The following is a 27,497-nucleotide window of genomic DNA, read 5'->3' on the forward strand; positions in this document are numbered from 1 at the left end:
GTTCCGTTCCCGAGGTAAACCAGCTTAACCTCTGCTCCTTTTGATTTCCACTTTCGTCGTCGAAAAGACCTTATCGCTTACTCCTGCGTCAAGATTGGCTGGTACCGCATTTGCAGCACCCATTTGTTGTCAAAGTCGATGCCTCTGCGGATCTTGGTCCCAGCTTTCTTCCAGACGGCAGCACCAAGACCCATGTCAGCAATGAACAGCTTCCAGTCGTTGTCCTCTGCCACGGCCCCTCCTACTTGGGTACTGATGGGATCCGATTCACCCGGGGCTATCGCCTCGAGTAACCCCTTCTTCGGTGCGCCCATAGCGACAACGTATCGGGGTTTGACATATAGACGGCCACCATCGATAATGCTGACCTTTCCAGTCGACGGGTCGATACCAGTTGGCACATCCACCGCAAGAACAAACGCTTCGTTGCGGTTGGCCCATTCAATCAGCTCGTAGACGGTGGCTTGGTCGCCAGTTCGCAATTCCTCAAACGAGATTGCCAAGCCCAAGAGGGCATCGATGATGAGGGTTACTGAGGCTGCCGGATTCGAAGATGTCTTTCGGAGCTGTTCAAACAACTCCAGCTTGGTGTGCACGCGACCTCCAAAGTTCTTGAAGATTCGGATTTGCTGCCGCATGTCTTCCAGCAAGTCCCGCTCGCGCTCGATGCCAACAACACAAACGAGGATATTAAGCCCCTTGTTTCTAAGATGCCGAGCCGCGGCAATCGCCCGGATACCCGATTTGTTGTTACCGGCTAGCATAACAACAGTGGCAGCTGCCACTGGATTCTCGGTCGGTGCATTAGCACCGCCTGTGCCGAGTCGTACCTGGATGGCCGGGTCTTCGAGCGCAGTCAAGGTGACTTCTGCTATGCCTCGCCCCGCGTTCTCCGTCATCATGTCTTCTGTCAGCCCAATCTCATTTGCAGCTATGTTCTCAAGATTGAGCATCTGTAGAGCGGAGACGGTTTCCAGACGTCGGTTCGATGGCAAGAGGTAGAAGCCGGGCTGGGACCCATGCTGCAGAGTGTTAGTACTAAGAATGCTTTGTGAACTATTCTGACGAAGCAACGCTTGGGGCTGTCTGTTCAGACGTACGCTGGAGTTCATGCGATTCAGGGGCTGGCTAGTAAGCTGTGCGCTCGCCTTGCGAGATTGCGACCTCCTTGCAGCCCCTGGCTTGCTCTCTGCCCTCCGACTACCCTGAGCGCTTCGGACCTCGCGCCCGCTCAACCGATCGCCTCCGTTAACGGCGTCATCAGCCTCGCTGTTCCAGAAATCCTGGTTCGCTTTTGAGCTTGAGGAAGGCATGTCGAGCACGTTTTCTGTGTAGTGGAGATTCTTGCCGCCTGCGGTTCCGGGCTTAGGTTTGCGATTGTGCGATACCAGTCTGTCGGCCTCGTCCACTTGATCCTCCTTTCGCATCTGATCGAAAATGGTGCGCTTGTCGAACTTCGCCAAACTGCCCTCGAAGTCGAATTCCGCCATTTCCTCGGTGACGTCTTCGGATGCCCAGCCATTTTCGGGGAGGTCTTTCTTGCCTTTGATTCCGCGCTTGAGTGAATTGAAGGGTTGGAATGAGGGCGAGCTCTGCAGGATGGGCGTCTGTCTCCAGCCCTTGCCACGATTGGCGGGATTGCCACGGGACGGCGTGCTTTCCTGCGCATTCTCCTCGGCAGTGCCGTTCCTTGGGGCCTTTGCCTTCTCACGGCGCCTGTTCTTCTTCTTTGGTTGCGACGGACCCGATGCCTCGTGCGCATCCTGCACGACAGAAGCTCCAGCGGCGTAATGTCTTGCAGCAGTGGGTGTCGGCTCATCCACGTCCAACTCCTGCAAAGACTCGCTGAGGCCGATGTTCACCCCATCTTTTCTCGATGCCGTTGCCAGATGGACGGGAGGCAGAACCCCAGGTTGTCCTGGCTGAGGGTCTCTTGCAATGCCCACGCTTGGTTGGGGTATCACCTCAGGAAGGATTTGACTGTCGCTGCCGCTTATAATACCAGAGCCGGGCCGCTTCCCCATACTAAGGATTGCGGGATCAGCGAAGGCAGGTTGCGCAGGCTGGGTGACGACAGGCGCTGGAACAGGACTTATGCCCGGCGCGGTAAAGGTGTTGGGCGCGATTTCTTCCTTGTACTCGGACAGCTCGAGTATGTTGGCCGCATCGATCAATATTCTGGGGATCCAATGGTTTGTGCCCATGGTGAAGACTGCGAAGGCGGGTGTTAGCATGATGGCTCCTTGGGAGTGAAGAGGGTTGGCAGCTTGCCGTTAGCCAGAGTCAAACTGGCGCCAGGTTCAATCTCGCTGACTGTGCCCTTGAGCATGGTGCCTTCAGGCTGGCGAAGGGTCACCAGCATCTGTAGGCCTATGAACTCCATCGTGACAACTGCGTCACAGCGCCCAAATGCTCCGAGTCGTGGGTTGTAACAGAGTGCACCGCACTGGGTCCGCCTCGGGCACTGTGGCAGACGATATTGGCGGGAATTAGGATGTTATGATGGCTTTGCGTAGTTCGCGCGTCGTATGGGGAGGCGGTTGGGTGGTTTTGATCGCAAGATTCGGTCAGCGGGTGGTTGAGGTTGGGAGGTAATTGTGCGTCGTGATGAGGGACCAGATAGCTCTTTCCCCCAAATTCCCCCTCGGACACATTCACTGACTGGGTTTAGGTTACCTTCACTTTTTCCCTAGCCCAATTCTTATCGATAAAAGGCAAGTAGGCGACCGGGGCAGGTGCAGGTGCAGGTTCCAGGCCACACTGCAAAGTCACGGGGGGTAGGTAGGTCCAGCTATTGATCGATTGGCGGTGGCGGGTAGCTACTGCCGCCGTAAGAACAGACGGGACGAACGTCATGGGCGCAAGCTTCCCGTCGCAAGGTACCTTTTTAGTGTACTGGGGTCAGTGCTCATCAGGTACCTCAGTGGATCAAGATCCCTTGGCAGAGTCGAGCATCTGCTGTACTACCACGTCCCTTGAATTCGTCAACCCGGACAGCCAGCAAAATCCCAATACCTGTCAATCTTCAGCCACAAACACGGGCACTCCCTTTTCTGCACTTTGACCCTGGCGATCGGCCTGCTCCTCTTTGCCTTAGTTCACCTCCTTGGAAGTTTCCGAGTCAACCAATGATCGCGTCCCTCAAGTTGCACAAAAGAGATGCCATTGAGTCTCATTATGTCCTAGAATCGCCTTCAAAATAGGAGCAGAGTATTTCCCTGCCTCCAAAGACTACCAACACAGAGGCGTCTCCAACTTCAATTCTAGGTATCTATGTCCAGACCATGATCCCGACCTACCATTCCATGACGGGACTATTCGGGACATGCGCAGCCTGCAAGACCCTGCCTGAACGCCGACCAATGCTTTAACAATATGCTCCCAGTCCGCGGCCTAGTATCCGTAGCTCGCCATTGCCTCTTCTTCATCATCAAGATCGATCACCTCAACGCCTTTTCTCACAAACGACTGGGATCTCGAGCTAGGTCCTTGGCTCTTCTTCTTCTCTTTTGCGTCATCTTCTTTGTGTAAAAAGTCGGCCATACTCGGTGGTTTTTTGGCAACGGCCACCTCGGCGCTGTACAGCTTGTTGTAGAATTGTATGACCCTAGGGTGAGCCATAACCTTGTCCTTCTGGAAACGCAGTACCTGTAGACCGTCTTGGCAGGTTGCTCGACTGAGAGCAACGTACGCCTGGCCCTTCTCGAAGACCTTGCCAAGGTCGACTTTGACGCGTTCCAACGTTTGACCTTGCGCTTTGTGAATCGAAAGTGCCCAAGCAAGGATCAGAGGTAGCTGACTACGGCTGGCTTGCACCTCTCCCGTTGGTGTTTCGACCTTCCAGTCTTCGGGGACACAAAGAATAGTGCGCGTTGTCCCGTCCACCGCAGCAAATTCAACGACTGGGAATTCGGTCGTTCCGCTGGTCGCTTCCTCAACTTCCTTACTGAAGGCTTTGATCTTCTTCTTTGCCTTATCTTCCGAGTCCACGTCAACATCGGATCCATACTCCGGCATGGTCCAGGACTCGAAACTGCCCTCGCTCATGAACTTGACGACCTTTCCCAGCGACCCGTTGACAAGCGTGTCGTCCATGTTTTTGATCAACATGACCTGAGCCCCTACCTTGAGTTCGATAGTCTTGGGCGCCATCATGTTCTGGAGCAGCTTGTCGCGCACATTTGCGTCTCCGCCATCGCTGGCATCATATCTGTGGGGTTTGCCAGGAAGGTTGCGCAGGCGAGCTTGGTTGGAGTTCTCGACTTCCCATCGGGTAGGGAATAGTTCCGTCACCTCGAGTCCATCGTCAGATACAATTGGCCGAGTCAACTTCCTGAAAGCCTGGACGGTCTGTTCACTGATCCGTCCAAGGCGCATCTCGTTAAGCATATTGGCAAAAACTGCCACTCATTAGTGTTGCCCAACAAAATAAAGATTCGGCATGACTTACCTGGGTCCCTTTGTCGGAAGACTTGCGTCAGCCCAATGGTATGGTCAATAGCCGTGTTCCACGTCGCTGCTTCGAAGGCAAACTTGGCATCCCTTGACTTGTCGCCGTCGGGAACAGGAGGCAGTTGAAAGAAGTCGCCTGTGACTACAAGCTGGATACCACCCCAGGGTTTGCCATTGTTTCTGATAGTCCTCCCGATCTGGGAAAGCTTATCGAATAGCTCGCCGTCGACCATGGACACTTCGTCCATGATTAGTGTCTTCGTCCTAAGCCAGCGGTTCTTGGCCTTCGGGTTGCGTCGAATCTTTTTGACCAAAGTCTGAACATCTTCCTTTCCGAGTCCGATTCCAGAAAAGCTGTGTAACGTCTGGCCTCCAATATTGCATGCTGCAAGACCGGTAGACGCCGTGACAGCCAGCCTTTCCGGGTCTCTCGCCCATTTCTTCTTCAGCTCCGTGATGATGGATCTCATCAGAACAGACTTGCCGGTTCCTGCGGGACCTGTGAAGAAAACGCTTTGGCCCTTATTTACGACAAGATTCTGGACGTGTTTTTGCTCTTTGGTCAACGCGATCGCAGTCGCCTTTACCTTGGGCATATTGCTTTGCATGACCTCTTTCCGGATCTCGTCCATGCTCCAGTCGTCATCGGCGGATTTCTTGGCTTGAATCTTGAGTTGCTTCTTCTGTTCCTTCAGGGCACTCGCAGTCATGTTCCAAGTCTCCTTCTTCTTCTTGGGAGCGGGTGTGACGCCACCCGGCGCCCACATGGAGACTTCAGGCTCATCTTCTTCATCCAGTTTTATGACGTCCTCCTCCTCTTCGACCTTCCAACTCTTCGGAAGCCGGCGCTTCTTTGGCTGCGGAGGCAAAAGGGAATCCAATTGGTCCGGTGATTCGCGCTTCAGAGAGGTCTCTGTAGACGCCGTTCGATTTGAGCTCTCGCGGCTGAGCTTAGGGTGAACGAAGTGAGAAGCAGGTGATGATGACCAAGGCACGTGTTGGGTCGAGGGTATTCCGGATTCTGTCTCGGTGACTTGCGGCCGGGGAGCTTTCGTCTCCTCCTTGACTTGGGGCTTGGGAAGCTGAGGCAGAGCGGCGGGTGCCTCAAAGTCAAGGTCGAGAAGGTCGTCATCGCTGAAATCGTCCTCGGCAAAGTAGACTGCGGGTTTGGCTTTGTTTTGCGTGTCGTTTCCAACAGCTGTGTCTGGCTCGTCTCGAAAAGAGTCTGATCTGGAATATAGCGAAGCGAAAGATTTGCCATTTGGCTGTGGTATAGAGTCCAAAGCAGATCGGCTGCTGCTCGCAAAGTGTGTAACACTGGCTGTGCGGCCAGGCGGTGGCCTCGGTTGGTTCGTGGTCGTTGACGGGTTCCCCGCGGTCCTCGCCGATACGGCGGCAGAGGAGGCCTGCTGGCTTGTCCTCTGGAACTGGCTCATGATGTTGCCATTCTGTGTGGCACTCGGACTGCTCGAGGGGAAGAGCTGCTTGGCCAGGTCGTTCTTGGTGGGTGGAGGCGCGTTGGCCTCGTAGGCCTTCTTGGCTCTAGACAACATTGAATCTGGATCTAGGTCCGGGTAGAGGCCCGGGGTGTGGACATGAGCAACTTGAACGGCTCTCTGAAGGGTTCGGCGGAGTATCGGCGAGGATCGAAGATGGAAGAGGCTGGTTATTCCAGCCGGCATCCAAGGGGATTGAGTGTAAACATTTGTCTTCGGTTATCGTGGCGGACGCAGGTGAGGGCGTTTCTTCCCTTGTCGCAGGCAGCCAGGAGGGAAAGTTTCGACGCTGATTGACCAGTCGCAGCAGGTGTGACCGCTGGGGAGGCGCGTGTCCAGCGCGTCGAGGGTGTAAATTTCGCGCTAGATGAGGAAGGAGGGGCCATATTGATTGCTGAGTCATCCACATCTAGACACCTCAGAGCAGGGGTGCAGCGCCTCACTGCCAACCCCCACTAAACAAACAACCTCGTCCCTGTCCATCCTTGCCAGGGGTCTTTAATTGAAGCCGTGATCAGTTCCATCTATCTGTACCTATTTGAGTACCCTACGTCCGGATCCTGCAAACACATTCACACGTCGGTAACACGTCTTACACGCTGTCGTCTGCGCAACAATAAAACCCTAAGGCAGATTTTCCACAATGGGCCAATGACCGGCTGTTCGGTTGCCATCATTGGCTGGTGTTCGCCCACGTCCACGGAGACTCCTCCCCCGCGCATTCTGCATCTGCAAAGCCGTCGAGTCGGGTCACCCGCAGGAGCTGCTCGCCTCACGTCGGGCACTCAAGCACTCGCGTTGTCGACTCGACTGCTTCTTTAGGCACGAACCTTGGCGAAACCTGGCCGTTACTGATACTTATTTGCCCTCTTGCCCTCTTGTGGGACGCTGTTGCTCTGACAACTCTGCTTCACCCTGACTGATGGTCTTTGGCTTGGACAAGGATGTCATTCTGCATGCAGTCTTTCTGACATCGACGATTTACACTGGTTTCTGTCAAACTGATTGGGAATACAATGTGCCGCCAGTCTCAGTCTCGAACATTCGACCACTAAAGAAAGGAACGTATTACGGCCGATAGCCAAAAGAGTTTCGCCTCGTCCCTCGCCCGAGGGGATCGAACGGATTGTCAAAATGGGTGCGTGCCGGACGCTCCCGTTCCCTCATATAGTCCCGAGCCGCCTCCTCCTCGTATGTCTCGGGCGGAATCGGTCGGAAAAGCCTACCTCTGTCGATTGATGGCCGACGAAATCGCCCTTCCATGGACCGGCGGTGCCGCCTTGCAATTTCTTGCCCCTCAGCCTCGAACTCTTCCTCCATTCGTCGATCATGTTCGAACTGGGCTTCGTCTTCAAGTTTCAGGCGTATGACGTTTTTCAAGTCGTCATCGTGTCTCCTGCGGGCAACCTCCTGGGGTTCTATCCTGCGGATAGGGAGATCCCTGAGGTCTCGTTGTATCACTCTAGCGGGTGGTTCAGCCCGACGACGGTTGAACATGTCTTCCAGTTGGTCTTCGAGATCACCAACACCATATGGCTCTTGCCTGCTGGCAATCCGTCTGGCCAAGAGTGATTCTTCAATGTAGGCCGGGCCATCAAGCATTGGCAGGGCTATTGGTGATGTTGGAGCAGCGAGTAAACGCCCACGCAGCGGCTCTGAATCGAGGATGTAGTGCGGATCTTGTCCGTCAGATCTTGTATGATGACGGAGGCCTTTCAGCCCGTATTCCTCTGGACGACCGCGACGACGACTTCGGCTGCGGCTGCGGCTGCGGCTACGGCTATGGCGACGTCCCCGACGGCGACGACCATGTTTGGACTTTGACGACTCCGATGAGTCCGGGGAATCTTCTGTGTCGGTGTCGTACAATTCACTGGAGAAATTGGAGCTGCTTGACGTCCGGGAGCCAGAGGAAGGAACGATGTAAGCCTTACATTTCCCTCCTTTCCCGTGGTCCTTTTCCACAACCTTGACTATAGGAGCCGCTGTGCCTTTTGGAGGTGGCGGTAGTTTGTGTATTGGAGGCAGCGGCGGCAGTTGCTGAGGCGGTGGTCGCAGTCTTTCTTGCTGAGCCTGATGTTGCTGGTGCATGATAAATTCAGCATGGTGGCGATCCTGCTGCATTTGTCGTTGAAAGTGGAGGTTTCGTGCCTCAGACTCTCTTTGCTGAATCAAGATCTCTTCCTCCTTCTTGCTGCGATACATTGCCAAGGCATCTTCCTCGAAGCGAGGTTCCTTTCTGAAATATACCGTCACGGCGATCGTCTCGAACAAGTTCTTCTTTGACTTGGACAACGCTGACTTCCCTCTTGCAACAACAACTTTCTTCGCTTCTCTGTCCGCCATATATTGTTGATATTGGTAAGAGTCCTTGTGGAGCTTCTTCATCTTGGAGCTGATCTGTTGCAGGGTATAGCGATAGCGCTTGTCGGTGTTGCGTTTCTCCAGCGCGTTCTGTGCCTTTTCGATCTGCAGCTGCTGGTTTGGCGTGAGGTCCATCTTCTTCTGCAGGGCAGTTCGACCTTCCTCGTTGAGTTCCCGGATGTTCCTGATGATGTCTTTCCGGGACAGGTCACGAACCTCAACCCGTCTGACGTTTTCCCAAGTTGGCTTCGTTGGGAACCCTTCAATGTCGGTCTCCATGGGATCCAGGACCTTTTCGAAGCGGTAGACGACGTACTCGGACAGGAATTCGCGTGCGCTAGCGTCCGTCATCCGTTCGCTTCGAAGGTCCGAATATTCCACAAGTCTTCTCTCTCGCAGCTCGGGAGGGATTCTATCCCGTGGGGGTTGTATCGGCACCTGTTGTACTGGCATTTGTTGAAGCGGCACCGGTGGCGGCATGTGGTGGATAATTGGTCCTGGGTGCGCTGGGTGATGTGCCATGGGAGGGCGGGCGACAGCAGCGGGAGGCATTTGACCTCCAACAGGCCTGACGGGAGGCGGCGGAGGCCCGGGGTGTCTGACAGCGAATGGTCCCGGTACCTGTGCCCGGCTCGGCGGAGGAGGTGGAGGAGGCGGCGGTCCATGATGATGCGGCACCTTGGCTCCAGCCGGGTGCGGTGGTGGAGGAGGAGGAGGAGGTGGAGGTTGACCACCTCCCCCTGGCGCGAACTTGATAACTCCAGGTGGGAGTGCCATGTTGGTGTTGAGCAGCAATAGGGGATTTTGAAGATGGCGATGCAGCTCGGTGAGTCAGGGGAGAGAGGTAAGGGTTGGTTATATGGACTCTTCAAGGCCGTGGCCAACGTGAAGCAAAAGTGCAGCAGTAAGAAGGGACTAATGTGCAAAACCAGTTGGCTCGTTCAGAGAAAGAGCACAAAAATGGTCCCGAGCCCCGAGACGTCGACAGTGAAAGTGAGGCGAACCACTTTCCTATGGGAGGGTGTACGAGACAAGAGTCGAGGGATCAAGTGGGTGTGGAGGTGCGCTGTCTTGTTGTCTTTATCTTTGCCAGAGACGACAGACACACAGCGCAGGACTTTGCTCAACGGCGACGGCGACGTGACACTTACAGCCACAGTGACACTGATCTAGGCAGCACAAGGTTGCTCAGGTCTAGTGTCGGACCTGGGAAACGGGGGGGCGTTTTCATTATTCGGAAGCAGACGAAGATACAGACGGAGAAATGAAGAAACGGCCGTCAGGGACTCCGTTTAGTCTTTCAAGCAGAGCGATAACTCTCACCGCCTGGAAGACAACTTTCTCCTGCCATTATTCAGCCTATCACTGGCTCTGCCACGCCACCTCTTCCATCAGCCATATTCTTCCTGGCGAGGCAACCACTATTATCCTTGTCGGTGAGATGGTGGGCATTGCCGCTCACCTTGTCTCGGCAGCCTGGTCTCCGCGAGCGGCACTTCCCACACCTGGGATTCTCCAAGTGAGATAATCCTCCGCAATTCAAAGGATCCAAGGTGCTTCTCAAAGTGTTTGAGCCTTCAGCTGTGCGGCCAGAAATTGAGCCAAGCGCGTACGTACTCGAGGCCTGGAATCGATCACGACTAGTCTTGGAATCGGTACAGACCTTTGGTGTCGCTGAACACTGGCCAGGTTCCTCGAGCAAAGTGCAGTCATCAGACTCAAAACAACCCCCAAAAAAAACCCTTGAAGTCTATCTTTGAGCATCCTTGCAGACTGCGACTACATACCCCGCAACCAACGGGGTCGCTTTCTCCCGCGACGAGGAAAACGAGGTGCGGGAGGGCGCGTCGCGGCATGATCACTTGGGTTGCAATGGTCCGCAAACGAGGCGACCGGCCAGCTAGACCATCATTGATTTCAGACTCTCACCGAAGCTGGCTGTGCCTCTTTTAGGGATTGCAGGGGTTGCGTATGGCTTCGTGCACTTTGCGCGGGGTGATGGCGAATGGGTGCAGCCCCAGCCTGGCACCGCCCCAATCGGGGCTAGAATTCTTACACTTTTTGGTACTTATATCAACCATCACTCGACACCCACTAGGATTCCGTCTTGAGGCCTCCAATTGGCAGAAGAGGAGCATCAACTGACCAGATAAAGAAGCGAGCATTAACGTGCATGAGCAGTTACACGATAGTGGCTTTCCCCGCCAATCAAGCGTGCACGAAACAATATCCTGGTCTACTTTATACCTCTGCTCGGTCATAGGAGCAGAAGTCATTCACCCGGCGACCGCGGTCGGTCAAGAAGCCAGTGATGCACGTCTTGCTGCATTGCAACGCAGAACGCCCGTCATCACCGGGACAAGAGGAAGCTCGTTGACGCGATTAAACACGGATACTGAAATTCGGTACCGCCTTCGGTGCCGTGAGACGGCATCAAGAAGGTAGTCGCCGTGGCGCCAGGTTGCACTTTGCAAAATGCAGTTCCAGTCGCAGGACTCCTCCGTATTGATTCCAGGGACGGCTGCCCATGAGACAGACTAGAGAAGCGGGAATAAGGATCTCACAATCTTGTTTTGGAGACTCAGTCTGACAGCTAGCCTATTCCGTCATTTTCGATGATCCGGCTTACAGCCCCAAGGCTTCGAGTCCGCCCACCTATCAAGTCGTCGATTAATACCAAGCTCCGTCAGGGACTGGCGATGGGAGGATGAGACAAGATGACCCTCCGTCTCAGTCGCTATCGCAGAGCCGCAGCTTGATAGTTGCCTAACGGGAACTTATTCGCGACGGTCGGCTTGGCTCCCGGCACCATCCATGTTGACGTACAACTTTGGATGAAGTTATGTATCTCGACCCGTTCTTCCCGAAGATCATCACGGCAAGACAAGGAAGTTCCTGTTTTGAAATACGACGTCTACTGAGGCAGACCACCTCCGGATGCCGGTCCAACTACTTTGGTTCGAGACCACAGGCCATGAGCTATTTTACCGTGCCACGTTCATCGATCGTGATGGTAAGGAGTGGTGTCTGTCGTCAGTTCAACGACTTGTCTTACAAACGGCGCAGAAAGCTTCATGCCCAGGGCTATCTTGAGGCTCGTCATATTCCACAACGGCCGATTTCACATCGCACAGAGACAGCCACAGTGTTTCCACAGGGCTCTTCAACGCCATACACACATAAATGGTCTTTTGCAGTGGGGTGGCCGAAGATGCAACAGACCGAAAACAGAGGTATCACAGGCCAGGCATACCAAGCCTGCGGGCTGTTGCTGTACAGTACTTACACAGCAGGCGTCTCTCACCTGCCGTTCGACATCATCTCAACCCAACCATCACACATGTACGATGCGAAGGCCCAACTACTTACTCAGGCCGGGCGCTCAAGTAAAAATGTCCTGTTCCACCGAGGTAAACTTTGTTCACGTACCACGCGCAGACGGTTGTGAACGGCTTCATGACAGGCGGGAGGGAGCATCATCGCCGTCATACAGGATTAACGGTTCTCGGAAGACAGTTGGAAACTCAAAAACGGTTTCTGTCCATCACTAGTTCTGTCCTCCGTGCAGCCCTTCGTCATCATCGTTCCACTTGTCAAAGATGAGAAGACCCATCCGAAGAACCCGACTCTAAGCCAGTCTCCAAGATCGTTCCTTAATCGAATCGACGAAGCGGTTTTCATTCCGCAACACGGGTCATGCGCTGACGCTGAACCCTCCCTGCAGCGAAAAAAGTACTTGGCTTCCAATAACTACGACATGCGTACACCCACCCTATCAGGCTGCGCCCGGTCTAAGTGCCAGCGTCGTAGATGGCGCAAAATCTTTTCCAAAATGCATTTTTCCTTCTGAAGTGTCGTTCAATTTACCGTTGCATTATCTCAAGAGGCTAGAGGTTCGCAAGTTGCCTTGCAGTTGCCTCGTTGCTTGGCTTACACGACTATTGGGATTCGTAAGATTCTAGGTTCCGATTCTTTACGGGTTTTTTTTGCACAATGTGCCTTTTATTTCCTTCCTCGTCAGATTTATGTTTCTTTGCTGAGCGCGCAGCGGCGCGGTATGGATGACGCCCAATGGAATACCCGCAACGAGTCATCTGGTGCCTGGACAGCGTGTCTGTTGCACTGCATTCGATGATGACCGGTTTTGCATCCGAGGCAAATGTGCTCTTACAGAGGAAGAGGAAGTGAAGCCTTTCAACAAGGCATGTTGAATGACAGTGGCGTGCAAAAGCTACTCTGAAAAACAGCACATTCAGCCTTGATTTCGGCGGCCCTGGGCCTATCCCATCAACCTATGTCTTCAGGGCTGTTCCCGGCGACGCCATCAACGCCATGTCTTATTTCTTGCCCAACAACTGGATGAGCTCTCCCGAGGAATTTTGCAAGCTCGTCACGATATGAACTATTGTAATCACAGTGTTCTCATTGTTCGATTCCTAGATTGTCCATCCTTTTGCCTCTAGCGATGAGTGTGATGTTTGGGTCACTGAGAGCATTCGGAGACACATCTTCTGACTTTATGGCCCCCTGTTTCTCTTTCTTTGACGGCACTATTCACTTACACTTGTGCTGGCAAACGCAGTCGACTGAACAACGAAACCAGCCCGGTCCCTTCATGGTTTGTTCTCCAGAACTGTTCCTTTCCTTTCTGACTGCGGCCCGAGACCTAGCCGTCATCCGCATGGTGCTTGATCCGACGACAGACCCAGAACCATGCACTCCGGAATCATAACGCCTTTACACGTCGGTTTTCCGGTAAACGACAGTAGATCATGCTCTATCATGCTGTCAATTCTTCTTTCGACTAGATCCGTGACACGCGTACACCGCTTTTTGACATGGAGATACGGATCCAGGGGGCTTGAATCACGACATTAGCGTCGGACGATTCCTATGACTAGTCATACCGACCTCGACGATCCGGTCAAATAGGGGCTACATAGAATGAGTGTGCGGTTGTACGTGGCCTCGAATGTTGCTGGTTAGTGGTCTTGGCCTGGGTCTGGATCGGAAGATGCTACCACCGAGTCGCAGGTGGTGCCTCCGGCATCGAATGACTGGTGGGCGGGCTTGAACGAAGGTCTGGAACTTATCGGCATATCTTTGGGGTTGTACATTCATGATGCAGAGGGACAAAATCGGACGGTCAGTTTGGTTTTTAAAGCGGCAATTCTTTTAGATCAGGTTGGTACTGTGTTCCAATTATTACCAACGTGACTCTTTCCAGGCCCCTGGAATTCTGAGTCGTTTCTGCTTCTGGAGATACCCGGACTTGTAGAGTTTCTTCGATTGCCTTCTCTCGAACCTCTCGTGGTCGAATCTCTTTGCATAATCAAACGAAGTCCGACGATCTGCCCAGTCTCCAACCCAATACAGGCTCTTCAATATGTCGTCGAAATCGTAGTCTCTTGCCACTGAGTCTTGGTATGGCCAATCATCTTCGCTGGAGACCTGCCTATTTGGGGAGTTCTTCCATGAAATATGTTGACGGCGGATATTTTTGTCCGCTTCTTCCGACCAACGGGCAATGAACACAGGAGGACGTTCCCAGGAGCCGAAGTTCCTAAACTCTTGTCTAACCTCGCTTGCTGGACTATCGGGTTCAACCCAACGGCGTTGAATAGGAACTTGGAACCCGCAGATGATCTTTAATCCCAGAATCTGGGGCCAGGCGTCATTTGCACGACCTGGGTATTCAAAACCAAAGCGATCCTCACAATAAGCTGGCTCCCATCTTAAATATTCCACCATAACAACCCCAGCTGTCTTCTGCACACTAAGCCAGCATGATATCGTATACTCGACCTCTCGCTGGCATCTGGAAGAGTAAAGCATCATACAGAACGAAGTACACCACGCAAAGTCATCGCCCTCAAGGGGAAGCCCGCCGGCGCTGCACAATCTGTGAATGTCGACGCCCTCGCTGATAAGAGCACAGAAAATACTGGTCCACGAAGCCATGGTTTGGCTGTCTGGAATCCAAAGATGCCCATGGACCGCATCATCCCGGAAGGCATCGACTGCTGCGTCCCACGCTGCATTGAGTAGAGAGTTTCTTTCCATCTTGTCAACTTCGGAGGCTCGTATTCGCTGATAGTAATAAAAGAAATGCGACCGCTCAAGTCTCAAGTAGCGAAGCCACTGCATCCGTGTGGTGGCAGGAATGCCCATCGAGAGGAAGACATCATCCAGGTTCGACAGGCGTGAACATTTTTCAAATTCTGTGCCTCTCAATGGATGAGTGTACGAGATCACTTGACCTTCGCCAATGATGGGTCTACAGAGACTATAGATGTTGTCAGTATTATTGTAACTGGGTTCTAATCATAGGTACTTACTCTTCTCCAAGACACTGTTGCAAGTTCTGGCTGGCTAGAAAGCGGCAAATTTCTGGCTCATGCAATGAGGCGACAAACTTATTCGGTTATTATCAACTTCTGTGACGCGCGGAGATGAAAAGGCAAACCTACCTCGAACAATGTCATGCGAGCCACGAAAGATGTGGCCAGAAGCATCTGCTAGAGTCCCGATAAATCACCACGTATAATGGTAGTTCGGAGCTTCGAGAAAAGCTCAGGATGGGTTTCGGCTGAAACATAGTGCCGTAGGCTCAAATAACAGGAGACAGGACTCAGTGTATCGAATCTCCAACGAAATTCAATCCGGTAAGCCCAGCCCCGAACACCAAGCGAGTATGCTTTGGACTCTTTCACATTCACCAGCCCATCTTCGTCACGCGAACGCAACGTTTTCGTGGTTTTGGTTACTTGCACTTCACCAAATATACCGACTGCTCGAACAGCTTCGCGGCGAGATTCTTCCACGTCAGAGATTGTGTCTGGCCGGATCAATTGAAGCGAACTTAGACTGGCTCCAGGAGTCAGGGCCGCTGATAAAGTGGTCTTAGTGGCGTGCTGAGGCAGAAGTAACTGCTCCAAGATCTCACAACGCGAGCTGCGATGGTTGAAGGTCAACTTAGGCTTTCAGTCCATTCGGTAAGCCTGGGAAGGTACTGAAAATGTCTCCGTAGTCATCATGTGCTGCAAGTGATTCAGATCTTCTTCCAAGCAAGTGCTCAATCGGGCTATGTCATCCTTCTTTTCTAGGAAAGAGAACCCCACTGTATGAAGAGCGCGCTTCTTGGACGCCCTCCTCTCGAGCTTGGTCACGATGCCATGAAGTTCCACGAGTGTTGACTGTATATCTCGCAAGACGCAAACGCCCCAACTCTCCATCAGTCCAGAGCACCGGCGGCCCGCGTCACTACCCTCGAAGTTTTTCATGATGGCGCCACATATGGCCTCGACCCGCTCGACTTTGAGCGCCAGACGGTTGATCTCGGACGAAGCAGATCGATACGTGCCGATGACTCGCTTTACCCTCATTGCCGAGTCTATAAGTTTTAAAGAGAGTCCGACGATGCCGATTGCTGCCTTCATCGTGGGCCACGACTCGCCTTCGAGATACACTACCTACCTTCGTTCAGAGAATCGTAAATGAAGCAGTTGATATGCTGAGTATCTCTTTCAGTCGTGACGACGGGTGCTGAGGGGATTGCCTGATGGCACATATGCGTGTCGTCTAGAGGCTGCAGATGGCCAATGGGGTGGGCGCTGCATGAGGTCCTCCAACGAGATGCCAACAGAAGCACAGGGGTGAGAGGCCGCCTGCTTCTTGGCCCAATGGTCACATCCATTGCTGGCATTGCCGCGCTCGCAAACACAGCCTCCCGCCACCTCCATAGGCAGAAGTGGCAGCACATCTGACCAGTTCGTGGCCCCTGACCCAGAAATGAACTGACTGGTCTAGGACGCAAAGAGGAACGAGGGAGGCCTCAAAGCAGGGTAGTATATGTATATAACCAGGTTTATGCAATTATTAAGTTTGTAGCTAACCAATCTACCCCTAAAGTGTGTACTAAGAACGTCTAATTATGTAGATCCAACTACTTTATGTGCGTCCTCTATCCTTCTCACCTTCCTCAATTATGTACTCAAACGTAGAAATCCAACGGCAAGTTCAGAAACTTGCACTGCTCCAAATCCTTGAACCCTCTCATCATTTGCTTCTCTACTGGCCAGTCAATGGATCTCATACTCAAATTGCCTTTCATCGACGGCTCCCAAGGCCCGGACTTCTCAAAGGCCTCCAGCGTGGAGTTGAATCCCCTAGCTCGGAGGAAGTCCTTGTCAGGATTTGGGTCGTACGTCCTCGCAAACGACGTAAACGTATCAACGAGATACTGCTCCCAAGGCAAGTCGTACTCATCTCGGAACGGCAGACGCTGTCGTGCGAGATTGCCGAACAACGACACCAGCTCTCCGGAATGGCATCGTAGGTTGTCGGTGGACGACTCCGGGTTCCCGTTCGGATGCTCCTTCGACTTTGGTGCCTCACAGAGATCGAGCCGCGGCCATTCTGGTGTCTGATACGTCCGCTCAAACTCGTAGTAGTACACCTTCGACCCCAGCACGCCGCTTTCGAGGCCCGCGTACACAGTCGCCTGGTCTATGCAGCGAAACATGGCATCTGTGGCGAGTCGAGCGCCGACACCAAACGCTTGCCTCGTCTTGTTCGTTGTCGTATTCAATGGGGGGAATAGATTTCGCGGCGGGTCTGGAAGGCCTTGAGAAGTGAGCCACAGGGTGGTGTTCGGGACGGTGCCATTCTCGGGAAAGATGAGAAACGCAAGACCATCCTCGGCGGTCGTTCCCATCATTAAGTGGACGTCCATCTTGTCACCACTGAGCTGCAGCTCATTCGACGTCAGGTACTTGCCATCCACGACCATATAGCGAGCTCCGCGGTTGAGCTTCTCGACTGGTACTCGACGGAGACAATCAACACGCGACCGGTTGTTGGTGCAATTCGTGGCGTTGAGAATGGTGTTGCCGACCACTTCCATCGCTTGATCGATTGTGAAGTACTTGGCGTACGAAGCCCCATACGTCAGTCCGCCTAGGCTGCTCATGGGAATCGCTGCTGCAAACTTGCCCTTTGCCTTGGGTGACGCCATCAAAGCGCGAACAGAAGCGCCCCCAGCAGACTGGCCAAAGATTGTGATTCTGGCAGGGTCTCCGCCGAAGTCCCTAATATGCTCCAGGACCCAGTCTAGTGCTACTATCTGGTCGGCGAGGCCAAAATTGCCATTCGTCACGTTGTCGTCCAGCGCAAGGAACCCGAGCGTGCCCAGTCGGTAGTTGATGGTGACAACTACAACATCACCCCGCGAAGCAACATTCCCCCCATCGAATAGGGGGTCGCTGCCAAAACCGCTGGTGAGAGCACCTCCATGAATCCAAAACATGACTGGCCGAAGCCTCTTATCCGTTTGTCTGGATCGTGGCAGGTATGGCGTGTAAATGTTCAGAAAATGGCAGTCCTCGCTGCCGCCGAACCCCTGATAACACGGAGAGCCGAATTCGAGGGCAGACACATTCTTCCCACCAGATCCTTTGTACAACTTGGGGTAATCAAACCGCCTAGTCTGGGATGCGAATCGCAGGCCATGAAAGCGGAAGCTGTTCCTGTCGCGAAAGCCGAGGGTGTCATCGTTGTTCGAGTTTACCATCACCTGCCACCGCTCGCTTGTATCTTGGGCAACGCCATTGGAGAATGGTGCTGAATGAGTACACAAAGCTGGGAGCTTGTCGGAGGCGCTGGGAGAGGATACGTTGCCCTTGGAGCTAATTGCTCTGGGGTTGTTGTCATTCTTTGCGGTTGCGATCCAGATCGCAGACACGTTCTTTTCCTGGTAATCGAGGATTGCTAGGAGTCTTTCGGTGCTATTGGTCTCCGGAGACCAGAGCAGCTCCCCGAGCTCTCTGCAAGTAGCATTGGCCTCATCGAAAGAGAGACCCTCGCCCAAAAAGAGTGCGCTGAAGTTGGCCGAAGAGCTTTGCGTATCTGGGCAACACCTCTCGTCAACATACTGGATGTGTCTGAGGAAAGATCACTTGCGGCTCACCTTGAAGATCGTTGTCTCGAAGGATTGTAATGTCCGTCTTCAAGCCTTGCGGCGACGGTGCGCACGAAGCAGCTGCAGCTAGCAAGGCGATCAGAGCGGCTCCCGCCCACATGACGTCTTACACCGAAACCGAGATAACAACTCGCCGAACACGCGCAACTCCTATGTACAATCATGGAGAAAAACACACGACACCTAAAATCAGGGGACCAAAGGAGCGGAAAAGTGTAGTTGTTGTCCTTAAGAATAAGCTGAACAGACTCGAGTCGTGCGCGCCATCTCTTCCCAACGAACAGGACTATCCGCTCAACTTAACCCAACCGGACTGCCCATTGCGCCGAGCTGCGTGAGGATCGGAATCAGGCCAAGGAACCAGGAAGCAAAGGCGAGGCAAAGGAAAAGTCGGCACGGTCCGGCTAGGCGTCCATGTCAACCAATTTGGGTAGGGCAATTGTGGCCTCTGCTGGGGGAGCTATCCTATGCTGCTTGGGAACACGCGAAGAAAGCTTCCCTGCAGCCGCCCTCGACATCACCTTCCATTCAAGGAACAACGCAGAGAAGAAGGCAAAGATGGTGTGAACGGTCAACAGGGAAGTATGATGGACGTGGGCACTCTTGGGGTTTTAGGCTGTCTGCATGAGATCGCCCGGAGGCCGATGCTTGGTCCGAGCCAGGGGACTGCGGAAAACGCTCAGGTTTCAAACCTTGGGCTTCTCCAGCGCGCCCGCGACATGCTGCGCTCCCAGTGTCTGGTAAGTGGGTTCATAAGCTTGAACGACTTTGTTTCTGCGTTTATTCCACCTCGGAGGCTAGTTCGCCTCGGTGTTGGGCAACCTCGGAAGACTTGCTGTCTCGCTGGCAGCCCACCACCACCAACACCATCCGCCCCATTTTCCTGCCGATTGGATATGTGACGTCCAAGACAACACACTTCGGGTGACAGGCGAGTGCCGGTTGTCCGCTTCGATCAGGGAAAGCTGGCGAACTCGGAGCGGCCGGCGGATGGACTCTGCAAGACTTGCCGTATTCCGCCGCCCACTCGGATCGGTGCGGTAAAATGCTGTAACACGCGCCTAACGTCCAAGACTGAGCGAGCGTAGTGGGAACGGCTGGGAACTCGGCGGGAGCGAGGTGAGTGCGCGGTGAGATGAACGACACTGCAACATGGTTTAATCCACAGCGATCTCGTTCAACCACAGTTTGATCGTTCCACATTTTACAGTTTCTGCAGCATTGGCCAAGGCCTAGAGCACCTTCACGAAACGGACTGTTGGGTCCTTCTCCTTCGATCTGATGCTCGCTTACCATTGTAATCTTTGGAGCTTGTCCATGCGGATGAAACTCTCCATCCAGCAGGAACGGCTTACATCATTCAAAATAAGCTTGCTTCATCCTCTCTTCCTGACTCACGGAAGGTGGGTGGGCGGGAGACGGAGGCTCAGCATTGATGGGACAGCTTTCAGTGTATCACATCGACGACACGTCAGGTCAAGACAGGTTGTGTGTCGGATGAACTACGGTGTCAAATTCCTTTTCGTAACTGCCAATGGCTAAGCAGAAGTCTGCGACTCTTTGCGGCTCATCTCTGTAACTCCTCCGTATGGCGGTGATGCTTGACAAATGGCAGAAGCCAGGTTCTCTTCTTGATCCATTCCTAACTTCCAAGGTGCAAGTGCCCAAGACACTGTCCAACGCTTGGTATCCCAGGTACATCTTTGTTTTTTCCCTCACGCATTGGGGGGATGCTCGCCCTTGCAGCACTCGAACTTGTCCTTGCTGCCGATCCAGAAGAAGAGGTTCCAGTCATCGCAGTCGAGCATGCCCTGGATCTCCATCTTGCCATTGGTGCCGCACTCGTTGAACCCCTGGGTTAGGGTGGCCCAGATGTCGGAGTTGCCCACGACCGTATCGTTCGCCTGAACCGAGAGGTGGGGGTGGCCGACGGCGTAGAGGCAGCTGCCGCTCTGGGCGAGCTCCAGGTAGTGGCGGCCCTCGAGGTCTCTCTTCTGGATGGTCCACTTTCCGTGGTTGTTGTACCAGAAGCGGATGAGGTCCTCGCAATCGCCGGGGTTGGCGCCCTTGCCGCGGCTGGGGTCCATGCAGGTCGGGCCGACGTACTCGCAGACGCGCTGAGGCTTCGGCGCGAGGTCGAACTGGAGGCGCTTGGCGAGGGAGTTCTCGGTGCCGGCGTCCTCGCGGTCGTTGATGATGGGGAGGTTGCCGGCGAAGGGAGCGGTGTTGTGGTAGTGGGCGCCGGGGGCCTTGTGGTCGACATCCTTCAAGCCGTCGCCGCAGGTGGAGAGCATGGCGGCGTTGACCCAGACGGGCTGGCAGGTTCCGTCCTCGCGCTTGGTCTCGTAGCAGACTGCTCCATCGTAGGGCCGCTCGAGGTTGCTGCAGATGACACCGCAGTTGGGGTCGACGGGCTTGCCGATGAAGGGAATGGCAGTGCTGGAGATGACAGTGAAGGCCATCACAGTGACGGCACCCAGGAGGCGGGACATGGCTGCCATCTTTCAGGTATTGATGAGGGAAGAGAGCGGTGATGAGGACGGATTTTCAGCTCCTTGTGTTTTCTCTGATGGAAGGGGAAAAGCCTTTTGTGAAGTTTGGCCTGTTGTGTGGGAAAAGAGGCAGGGAAAAGGCTCCCATTGGGAAAAGAGGGCTTCTGGTGAAGGTGAATTTTTGTCCCTCGCTTATCTGGTCTGAAGAAGGGCGTTCAGCAACGCATCTTTGGGAAGGAGGAAATTTTCGTCAAAGGGAAGTCGCCCCTGCCTCTCTTGTGTAACCCCGGTGGAAGGTGAGGGGAGGGCACACATTTACAAAGGCAAAAAGAAAAAGGAACTGCTGGTGGCAGTAAACTTCAGAAGCAGAAATGATCATGATTTTAGCGGGTAAAGCAAAGCAATATGCGTGGTGAAGCTTGTGTAATTTCGTCGCGATGTTCATCTACCAGCTCTGGTGTTGCTAAAGACGTGTGAGTGATGTGCCAGTCTATCTATGCCCAAACTCCAGAACGATTTCCCTCCTTCATGTCAAAACCATGCCCTTCTAAAAAACCAAGTCCTGTGATAAAACGAAGTCCTCCCTGAAAGCCAAGCGCAGTCCCAAGCCATGAAAGTCGTATCCTTTGTGAAGCCATCTATCCATACGGCCGTTACCATTTCTTCTCAGGTGGGGAGAGGTACCAAAGGATGTAGTCCTTCTTGTTGTGCTCGTCGTTGGTGACGTTGCACTGAGCGTAATCGATAGCCTCGACATGTCCAGCTCCATCGAACTCATACTTGATGGCAAGGTTGATGACCTTGGCCAGATCGACACTGCCAACAGACATGTCGCTGTTGTTGTAGGTCTTAGGGTAGAGACCAATAGCACAAGTGCCAGACTTGGCGAGGAAGACGTTGTGGCTGGCGTCCAGGACAGTCTTAGGGATGGCGAAGTAGCCAGGCTTGGATCCAGCCCAGTCGTGGATGACCATGCAATCGTTGGCGTCTGCAAGCTTGGGGAGGTCCCAGGGGTTGCCAGCCAGGGGCTTCTGGGCCTCGTCAATCAAGCAATGGGTGGTGCTGTTCTCCTGGTTGACGTAGATGGTGTGCTTGGCAGTGTCTGAGGTGATGGGAGGCTTGGAGCCAAGAGCGTCGTTGATGATGATGGGGACAGTGGTGCCGTTAGCTGAGAGGAAGGGCTCGCATCGAGTGTGGTTGTGAAGATTGATGCCGTTGCAAACAGCACCGTCCTGAGCCGACAGATTGTAGGGGGCGGCGTGAACACCACCAGTGCTGTCGAAGGCCAGAATGATGGCGGCGATGACAGGGTTCATCTGGATCCGCATTGTTGTGTTGTGAGTGGAAGTGATTGAATGGGAAGGTATTGATATTTGTGAGTGAAGGTATTGATGAATCTTGTGTGAATGGATAAGGTGTTTGTGAAAGGTAGAGTGGTTGTGGTGAAAAGGGTTTGAAGAGTGAGCAGCGGGTGAGAGGCGCTTTTATCTTCGGAGGGAGCAGCCTGTGCTAAGCGAGGAGCTAGTGAGTGAGGGCAGTAGAAGATTAAATCTTTTAAGAGAAGGAGCGAATGGTTGGGATGAGTGAAGGTGCTCCTGCCCCTGAAAGCTGCTGAGTTGAGGGAAGGTGCCACGTCGCGGTCTTCCTTCTGGAGGAGTTAGTATTTGAGCCCCACCCAAACAGACTACCGTTTCTGATAAGAAAGTGGTTTACTGGAAGGCTGTGATGAGAGTCCAGTCAGATGAAATCAAGAGCTGAAGTGAAAGAGTTCACTCTCTTTTGTGTTATTAGCACGAGCATCGTTAAAGCCAGCACCCTCCTCAGAGCCATTGCAGGGAGTCTCGATATACAAAGACGGACAGAATAACTAGAATATCCTAATAATCCATCGTCGTTTCCAACTTGATGTGCCTTGAAACAGATTAAGATGTACTGTAGGAGGATGACAGGGTTATCACAAGACAACAGTTATATCTCAGCAATCGGTCTGATTTTCGCTCATTAATAAGTGATATCTACCTATTTCAAAGTGCTCAGTCATCTACAATCTAGACGGAGCAGACGACACGGGGGATCTTCGCAAACTAAGCCTGCCCATTGCGCTCTAAACAAACAAGGTCAATCTTTAGGTCTACTGTAGGACTATCGCGGCACGTTAGGCAGGGGCCTAGGTCCAGCAATCTGTCTCGGTCCGACAATCTGTCTTCTTCCAGCTCCAATTCCCTGGCTACCCTTATTCTGGTTATCGCCGCCGGTGTATCCAGCCCACTGGCTCACGTCCCAGCGGCCACCGATGCCACCACCAATGCCGTCAACGCCATTGCCGGTCGGCACGGCCTTGGCAGTCTCCTGCTGTGCCTCCTCCCACTCACGCTGACGCTGGCGCTCCATCTCCATCTCGCGCTCAAGGAGTGACTTAGATGCCCAGCCGCCAGCCTTAGTGTTAGTCTGGCTCTGTGCGCGTCTGCGGTCCTCAGCGTCCTGCTCAGCGGTGGCGCTCAACTCGCGGGAGTAGGTCTGCCTCGCAGGGGGCTGAACGGGTGCCGCGTTGTTAGCGAGGAACCTGTCAGTTCGGCTTGGCGGAGGTTGCTGCGCGGCCTTGTAGGCGGCGGGGTCCGGAAGAGGTCGGCCGCCGGTGGTGTGGGCCACGACCTTCTGCGGCGGCGGGGATGCCACGGCTCTGGGGTCAGGCAGGGGTCTGGGCGATCTCGGAGGTGGGGCCGGAGGCTCGTCATCCTGTAGGGATTCCTGATGCTGCGTCCATGATGTCTGAAGAACCTCACGCTCGTTCTTAGACCAGGAATCTTGTCGGCTAGGTGTTCCGTCGGACGGCCGGCTCCTAGACCTCAGCCGCGCCTTGGGATCATTGGTGACAGCCAACGTCCTGCCTGTTCGCCCCTGACGCTCAAGCTCGTACTGCCTCTCACGTTCTCTGGCCTTCTCAAGCTCAGCCTCCAGCTCGGCGATTCTATCTGCGCCAGTCTTTTGCGGCTGAACCTTCTGCTCGGCCTGGTACTGGCTCAGGAATTGCCCGCGGAGTCTAGCATCACTGCGGCTTCTAGTGCGGGTGCGCTCTTCGACCAGGCGTTGCTCGGCCTCCTCTTCTTCCTTGCGTCGCTTTTCTTCCGTGAGCTTCCACATGCGCTCCTCCTCCTCCCATTGTCTTCTCTCCTCGTCCGCTCGTCGTTGCTTTTCTTCCACGAGGCGTTGGATGTCCCTCTCCTCTTGCTCGCGTGCCTGTCGTTCCTCGTCTTCCAGCTTCTGGCGCCTGAGGTCTTCCATTTGCTGGCGTTGGCGTTCCTCCTCGGCCTCCTTCTCCTTACGCTTCTTCTCCCTCTCTGCCAGGCTGGGTACGATGGGACCAGCACTAGTGATCTGTCTCCGGCTTCCAAACGAGATTCCGAGGTTGCCCTGACTAGCGCCTCCCATGTAGCCGTACTGAGCAATATTCCAGGCCGGAGATGTGGCGCCCTCATGCTCCTTCCTGCTCCAGCTGGTAGTCGGAGATGTCGGCTTTGTCGGGCTCCATCGACCGGATCCCGAGTCACCGGTCTTGGAGCTTGTCAGATTGGGTCGAGGGGAGCCGAATCCGGAGGCATTGGACAGTCCGCGAGATCGGGTAGGCGAAGGCGTTCCACGTCCGGTACCCTGAGGGCTCATCACACCTCGGGTCTTGCCGCCAATCGGTGTCGGGAATCTGGCTGGGTTCGCGGTGTGGGCAGCTCGGCTGAATGCTCCGAGGCATTGCAGTACTTGGGCCGGGTCTTTTTGTTCGTACAAGTCGACTGTAAGGAATACATCGTGCTCTTGGAGGTTCAGAGGCGGTTGCTTGCAAGCGCGGAGGAAGTGTGAGATGTTCTCCATCTGGACGAAGGGCATCGCGGACTTCTTGAATTTGACCCCGGGCGGAGGCACCGCAAGGTTGATGAGTCTGAGAGTCACATGTCAGTTGGGTGCACCGCTGGAAAAAGCATCATTTTGACCTACTTGCACAACGCCACGCCATCCTTGAGGCTCTCGAGCAAGTCTCCGCTGGGTAGTCTCTCGCCGAGAACGCTCTCAATCCAAGAGCTGACCTCCTTCGCGGCGGCGGGCGTGTACCTCTCTAAGCGCAACTTGCGCAAATCCTTGTCTAATGACGTTACTGAAGCCATACTGTTTCGTTATATTCGCAGGTCGTGAGGACGGGATGTTGGTAGACAGGGTCGATTCGTTGTTTTATGCTTTAAGCGCTTCGCACTCGGGTTCGTAGGTGCGTTTCAGTGACGCGGCGGTTAGGCGCTGACGTCGGCGGGGCTCCGGATGACGGAGCTGGTACAAGATGCTGGAATCCTCTGCTCCGCGCGCGGGCGCGAGTTTGTCTCAGGGTGTTTTATAGACGCAGCTCGATGCAGTCTTTGGGATTAAAGGGATTGAGGAGAGGAAGAGGAGGGCCGACGAAAGGGCGATCGAAATGACTTGCGGGGAGAGGTGAACAATCAATATGTCGGGTGGCAGGGGAAGAATGATTGGGAAACACTGAAAGGCCCGACGAAGACCGCACTTGTACCTTGTTGGTGGGGAAGATTTAATTGTTTATGCATCTCTTCAGCCAGGCGGGAACCTGGATAAAGGTGACAGCGCCTGGGGTCCGACGTGCCCGCCGCGGCCTTGCGGAGTGACGTGTGCGGTGGTGGCTGGTGGGGTCAATGTAACTCTGAAGCGCATTGGGCAACTGCTGTTGGCTCGTTGCAGAAACACAAAAAATACGTGGCTGAGGATATGGCGGCCCAATCATGGTTCAGCCAATAGAGCCTCGGCCGAACTTCCCTGTGGCGGTGCAAATTATTTGAGCTTGACCTCATTACTTTTCCCAAACACCCAGCAACTTCGAGATATTGAAACCATGGGATCCTGAGCGACGAACTTTCTGATTTCGTCTTCCCAACCTCACAGAATAACGCCCAAATGTCTCCAACACGGATCTCGCCAATACTGGAGGCCTGGTATAAGTGGAAGTCGCTCAGACTACCATGGCGCAAGCGCTTCCTCATCGGTCCGTCCCCCCTCACCTCAACCATGGTTCTTCTATAAGAGGCACCGCTTCCTTGGAAACCTTCCATACTAACACGCTCGGTTCCAGGCCGTGACCTGCAGGGCTACACGTACTGGGAGTTCCGCGAACAACGAGGCGACGGACCCGGCCGCTTCCGCCGCATCGTCCACTACCCCCGATCGACGTACCTGTCCGATGTGAAGGTGTCCCCGTTATGGCACCAATGGCTAAGACACACACGTGAGCACCCGCCTTCGCTCGAAGAACAGTCGAGCGAGGCCGTTAGGCAGGAGAGGATGAAGCTGCTGGCGGCGCAGGCAGACGCGCGGTGGGAGGCAAAGCCCAGGGTAATGGACGCCCCAGGGCAGGCAACAGGCCAACCGTTGCCGGCCTTGAATACGGCACAACGTCAACCAATTGCGCCGGAACTGGAATCGGTAAACGCGACGACGACCGAGTCGACCGAGTCGATCCCAACGCAATCAACGCCGAAGACCAGCGCAGCGAAGAAGAAATACGGACACGATCCATGGGAGCAAGCCAAGGGTCCCGGGGAGGCGTGGCAGCCACAGGCGTGGGTGCCGCCGGCGGGGAAGAAATAGAATGGCATAAGCGACGGCGATGCATCTGTATTACTAAAAGACGGGCCCATCTCCGCACATGTATCAATAATTCGATATGCAACCGTCCCACAGCCAAATTTCTCGGTCAAGACGCTTCCAAGCCAAACGAGGTTAAGGTGATCTCGGTTTGCACGTCTCATCTCCGCTGATATTCCAAACGCCAAAAACGCCATCCCATATTGCCCCACGACCCGAACCCAAGCGCCGCGCCGGACTTGACAGACCTAGTGAGAGATGCCGACACTTAATCAGCCTCTTCCTTCTTGGTGTCCCTGTCGACGGCGTTCCTCAGCCTCTCCTCCTGCCTCCTCCAATGGCTTCCCTCCTCGTAGTCCTTGCTTATCCTCAGCGCGCTCCTAAGCCTCTCGCTCTCCTTGATTTTGGCGTCCGCCATCTCGTGTACTTGGTGACTTTTGAAGTGCTTCCGCACCGGACCGCCGCCGCGTGAGTTCTTCTGCTTCTCGAGATCGGCAAGGAGCTTCTGGCGCAGCTCGTCGCATCGGGTCTCAATTTCTTCTTCCTCAAGGCTGGAGTCACCCAAATTGGTTAGCTACATCTGCGCAAGATAAAGAGAGGGGAAAGATAAGCCTACCCTTCGTCCTCGAGGGTATCTCGGAGGTCTAGGACCTTAACCTCGACCTCGCGCTTGCGATCGTGCTCGAGAATCTCCTTATCGGGCTGCCGTTGCTTGTGACGGAGCGAATCGGCGTCTTTCGGAGGGTACGGCGCGCCGTAGTCGCGCGGGCGCATGTGCGCGAGGTTGCGCTGGACGTAGCCAGAAGTGCCGCTGCCGCGAGGCGTGGAGAGGCCGACGTTGTCAGACATGGCGTGTGTGTATGGTGTAGCGAGACTAAAGGCGGCGGTTATCTGGTTGTGATAATATGGGTATCGTGGGAATAACTGCACGTTTCGCTAGATGTATATGTCGATCGATGGTGTCGGAGAAAATCAAGGTTGGGCGTCTCTCTGTACGGAGTACGCGCTGTTGGAGCTGGGGGCTGAGAGGAGAGACGTCACTACAACCTCTGGACCCTTGGCGATACGAAAGTTCAGTTA

At 54.3% G+C, this 27,497-nt stretch overlaps 12 protein-coding genes across 12 annotated transcripts; 1 reads left to right on the forward strand and 11 right to left on the reverse strand.

Annotated features, from left to right (window-relative positions):
• Positions 1–77: 77 nt before the first annotated feature.
• On the reverse strand, positions 78–2,383 carry edc3 (Enhancer of mRNA-decapping protein 3; the record flags this gene model as incomplete). Its single annotated transcript, XM_037316723.1, has 3 exons — positions 78–1,022; positions 1,101–2,212; positions 2,290–2,383. The coding sequence occupies 3 exons, from the start codon at positions 2,381–2,383 to the stop codon at positions 78–80; spliced, it is 2,151 nt and encodes a 716-aa protein (XP_037184432.1).
• A 1,010-nt stretch (positions 2,384–3,393) lies between these two features.
• On the reverse strand, positions 3,394–6,134 carry pif1-0 (ATP-dependent DNA helicase PIF1; the record flags this gene model as incomplete). Its single annotated transcript, XM_037316724.1, has 2 exons — positions 3,394–4,400; positions 4,451–6,134. 2 exons carry the CDS (start codon positions 6,132–6,134, stop codon positions 3,394–3,396), a joined length of 2,691 nt encoding a protein of 896 aa, XP_037184437.1.
• An 882-nt stretch (positions 6,135–7,016) lies between these two features.
• Positions 7,017–9,089, reverse strand: CGCA056_v001465 (uncharacterized protein; the record flags this gene model as incomplete). Its single annotated transcript, XM_037316725.1, has 1 exon — positions 7,017–9,089. One exon carries the CDS (start codon positions 9,087–9,089, stop codon positions 7,017–7,019), a length of 2,073 nt encoding a protein of 690 aa, XP_037184438.1.
• Positions 9,090–9,674: 585 nt separating this feature from the next.
• Positions 9,675–10,076, reverse strand: CGCA056_v001466 (uncharacterized protein; the record flags this gene model as incomplete). The annotated part of the gene is made up of 3 exons (XM_037316726.1): positions 9,675–9,718; positions 9,775–9,871; positions 9,930–10,076. The coding sequence occupies 3 exons, from the start codon at positions 10,074–10,076 to the stop codon at positions 9,675–9,677; spliced, it is 288 nt and encodes a 95-aa protein (XP_037184435.1).
• Positions 10,077–13,517: 3,441 nt separating this feature from the next.
• CGCA056_v001467 (uncharacterized protein) lies at positions 13,518–14,797 on the reverse strand (the record flags this gene model as incomplete). Its single annotated transcript, XM_037316727.1, has 3 exons — positions 13,518–14,598; positions 14,651–14,727; positions 14,783–14,797. 3 exons carry the CDS (start codon positions 14,795–14,797, stop codon positions 13,518–13,520), a joined length of 1,173 nt encoding a protein of 390 aa, XP_037184436.1.
• A 498-nt stretch (positions 14,798–15,295) lies between these two features.
• Positions 15,296–15,751, reverse strand: CGCA056_v001468 (uncharacterized protein; the record flags this gene model as incomplete). Its single annotated transcript, XM_037316728.1, has 1 exon — positions 15,296–15,751. The coding sequence occupies one exon, from the start codon at positions 15,749–15,751 to the stop codon at positions 15,296–15,298; it is 456 nt and encodes a 151-aa protein (XP_037184429.1).
• A 554-nt stretch (positions 15,752–16,305) lies between these two features.
• Positions 16,306–18,391, reverse strand: CGCA056_v001469 (Bile salt-activated lipase; the record flags this gene model as incomplete). The annotated part of the gene is made up of 2 exons (XM_037316729.1): positions 16,306–18,218; positions 18,280–18,391. 2 exons carry the CDS (start codon positions 18,389–18,391, stop codon positions 16,306–16,308), a joined length of 2,025 nt encoding a protein of 674 aa, XP_037184430.1.
• Positions 18,392–20,006: 1,615 nt separating this feature from the next.
• Positions 20,007–20,792, reverse strand: CGCA056_v001470 (uncharacterized protein; the record flags this gene model as incomplete). The annotated part of the gene is made up of 1 exon (XM_037316730.1): positions 20,007–20,792. One exon carries the CDS (start codon positions 20,790–20,792, stop codon positions 20,007–20,009), a length of 786 nt encoding a protein of 261 aa, XP_037185382.1.
• A 644-nt stretch (positions 20,793–21,436) lies between these two features.
• CGCA056_v001471 (uncharacterized protein) lies at positions 21,437–22,111 on the reverse strand (the record flags this gene model as incomplete). The annotated part of the gene is made up of 1 exon (XM_037316731.1): positions 21,437–22,111. One exon carries the CDS (start codon positions 22,109–22,111, stop codon positions 21,437–21,439), a length of 675 nt encoding a protein of 224 aa, XP_037185381.1.
• Positions 22,112–22,908: 797 nt separating this feature from the next.
• SCP1 (Transgelin) lies at positions 22,909–24,937 on the reverse strand (the record flags this gene model as incomplete). Its single annotated transcript, XM_037316732.1, has 3 exons — positions 22,909–22,914; positions 22,980–24,714; positions 24,771–24,937. The coding sequence occupies 3 exons, from the start codon at positions 24,935–24,937 to the stop codon at positions 22,909–22,911; spliced, it is 1,908 nt and encodes a 635-aa protein (XP_037185384.1).
• Positions 24,938–25,730: 793 nt separating this feature from the next.
• On the forward strand, positions 25,731–26,420 carry N7BML (NADH-ubiquinone oxidoreductase assembly factor N7BML; the record flags this gene model as incomplete). The annotated part of the gene is made up of 2 exons (XM_037316733.1): positions 25,731–25,818; positions 25,906–26,420. The coding sequence occupies 2 exons, from the start codon at positions 25,731–25,733 to the stop codon at positions 26,418–26,420; spliced, it is 603 nt and encodes a 200-aa protein (XP_037185383.1).
• A 265-nt stretch (positions 26,421–26,685) lies between these two features.
• CWC21 (Pre-mRNA-splicing factor CWC21) lies at positions 26,686–27,266 on the reverse strand (the record flags this gene model as incomplete). The annotated part of the gene is made up of 2 exons (XM_037316734.1): positions 26,686–26,968; positions 27,034–27,266. 2 exons carry the CDS (start codon positions 27,264–27,266, stop codon positions 26,686–26,688), a joined length of 516 nt encoding a protein of 171 aa, XP_037185378.1.
• Between the last annotated feature and the right edge of the window lie 231 nt (positions 27,267–27,497).

Source organism: Colletotrichum aenigma (assembly GCF_013390185.1).
Source record: "Colletotrichum aenigma strain Cg56 chromosome Unknown KSG_Cg56_contig01, whole genome shotgun sequence".
Taxonomy (NCBI): Eukaryota; Fungi; Ascomycota; class Sordariomycetes; order Glomerellales; family Glomerellaceae; genus Colletotrichum; species Colletotrichum aenigma.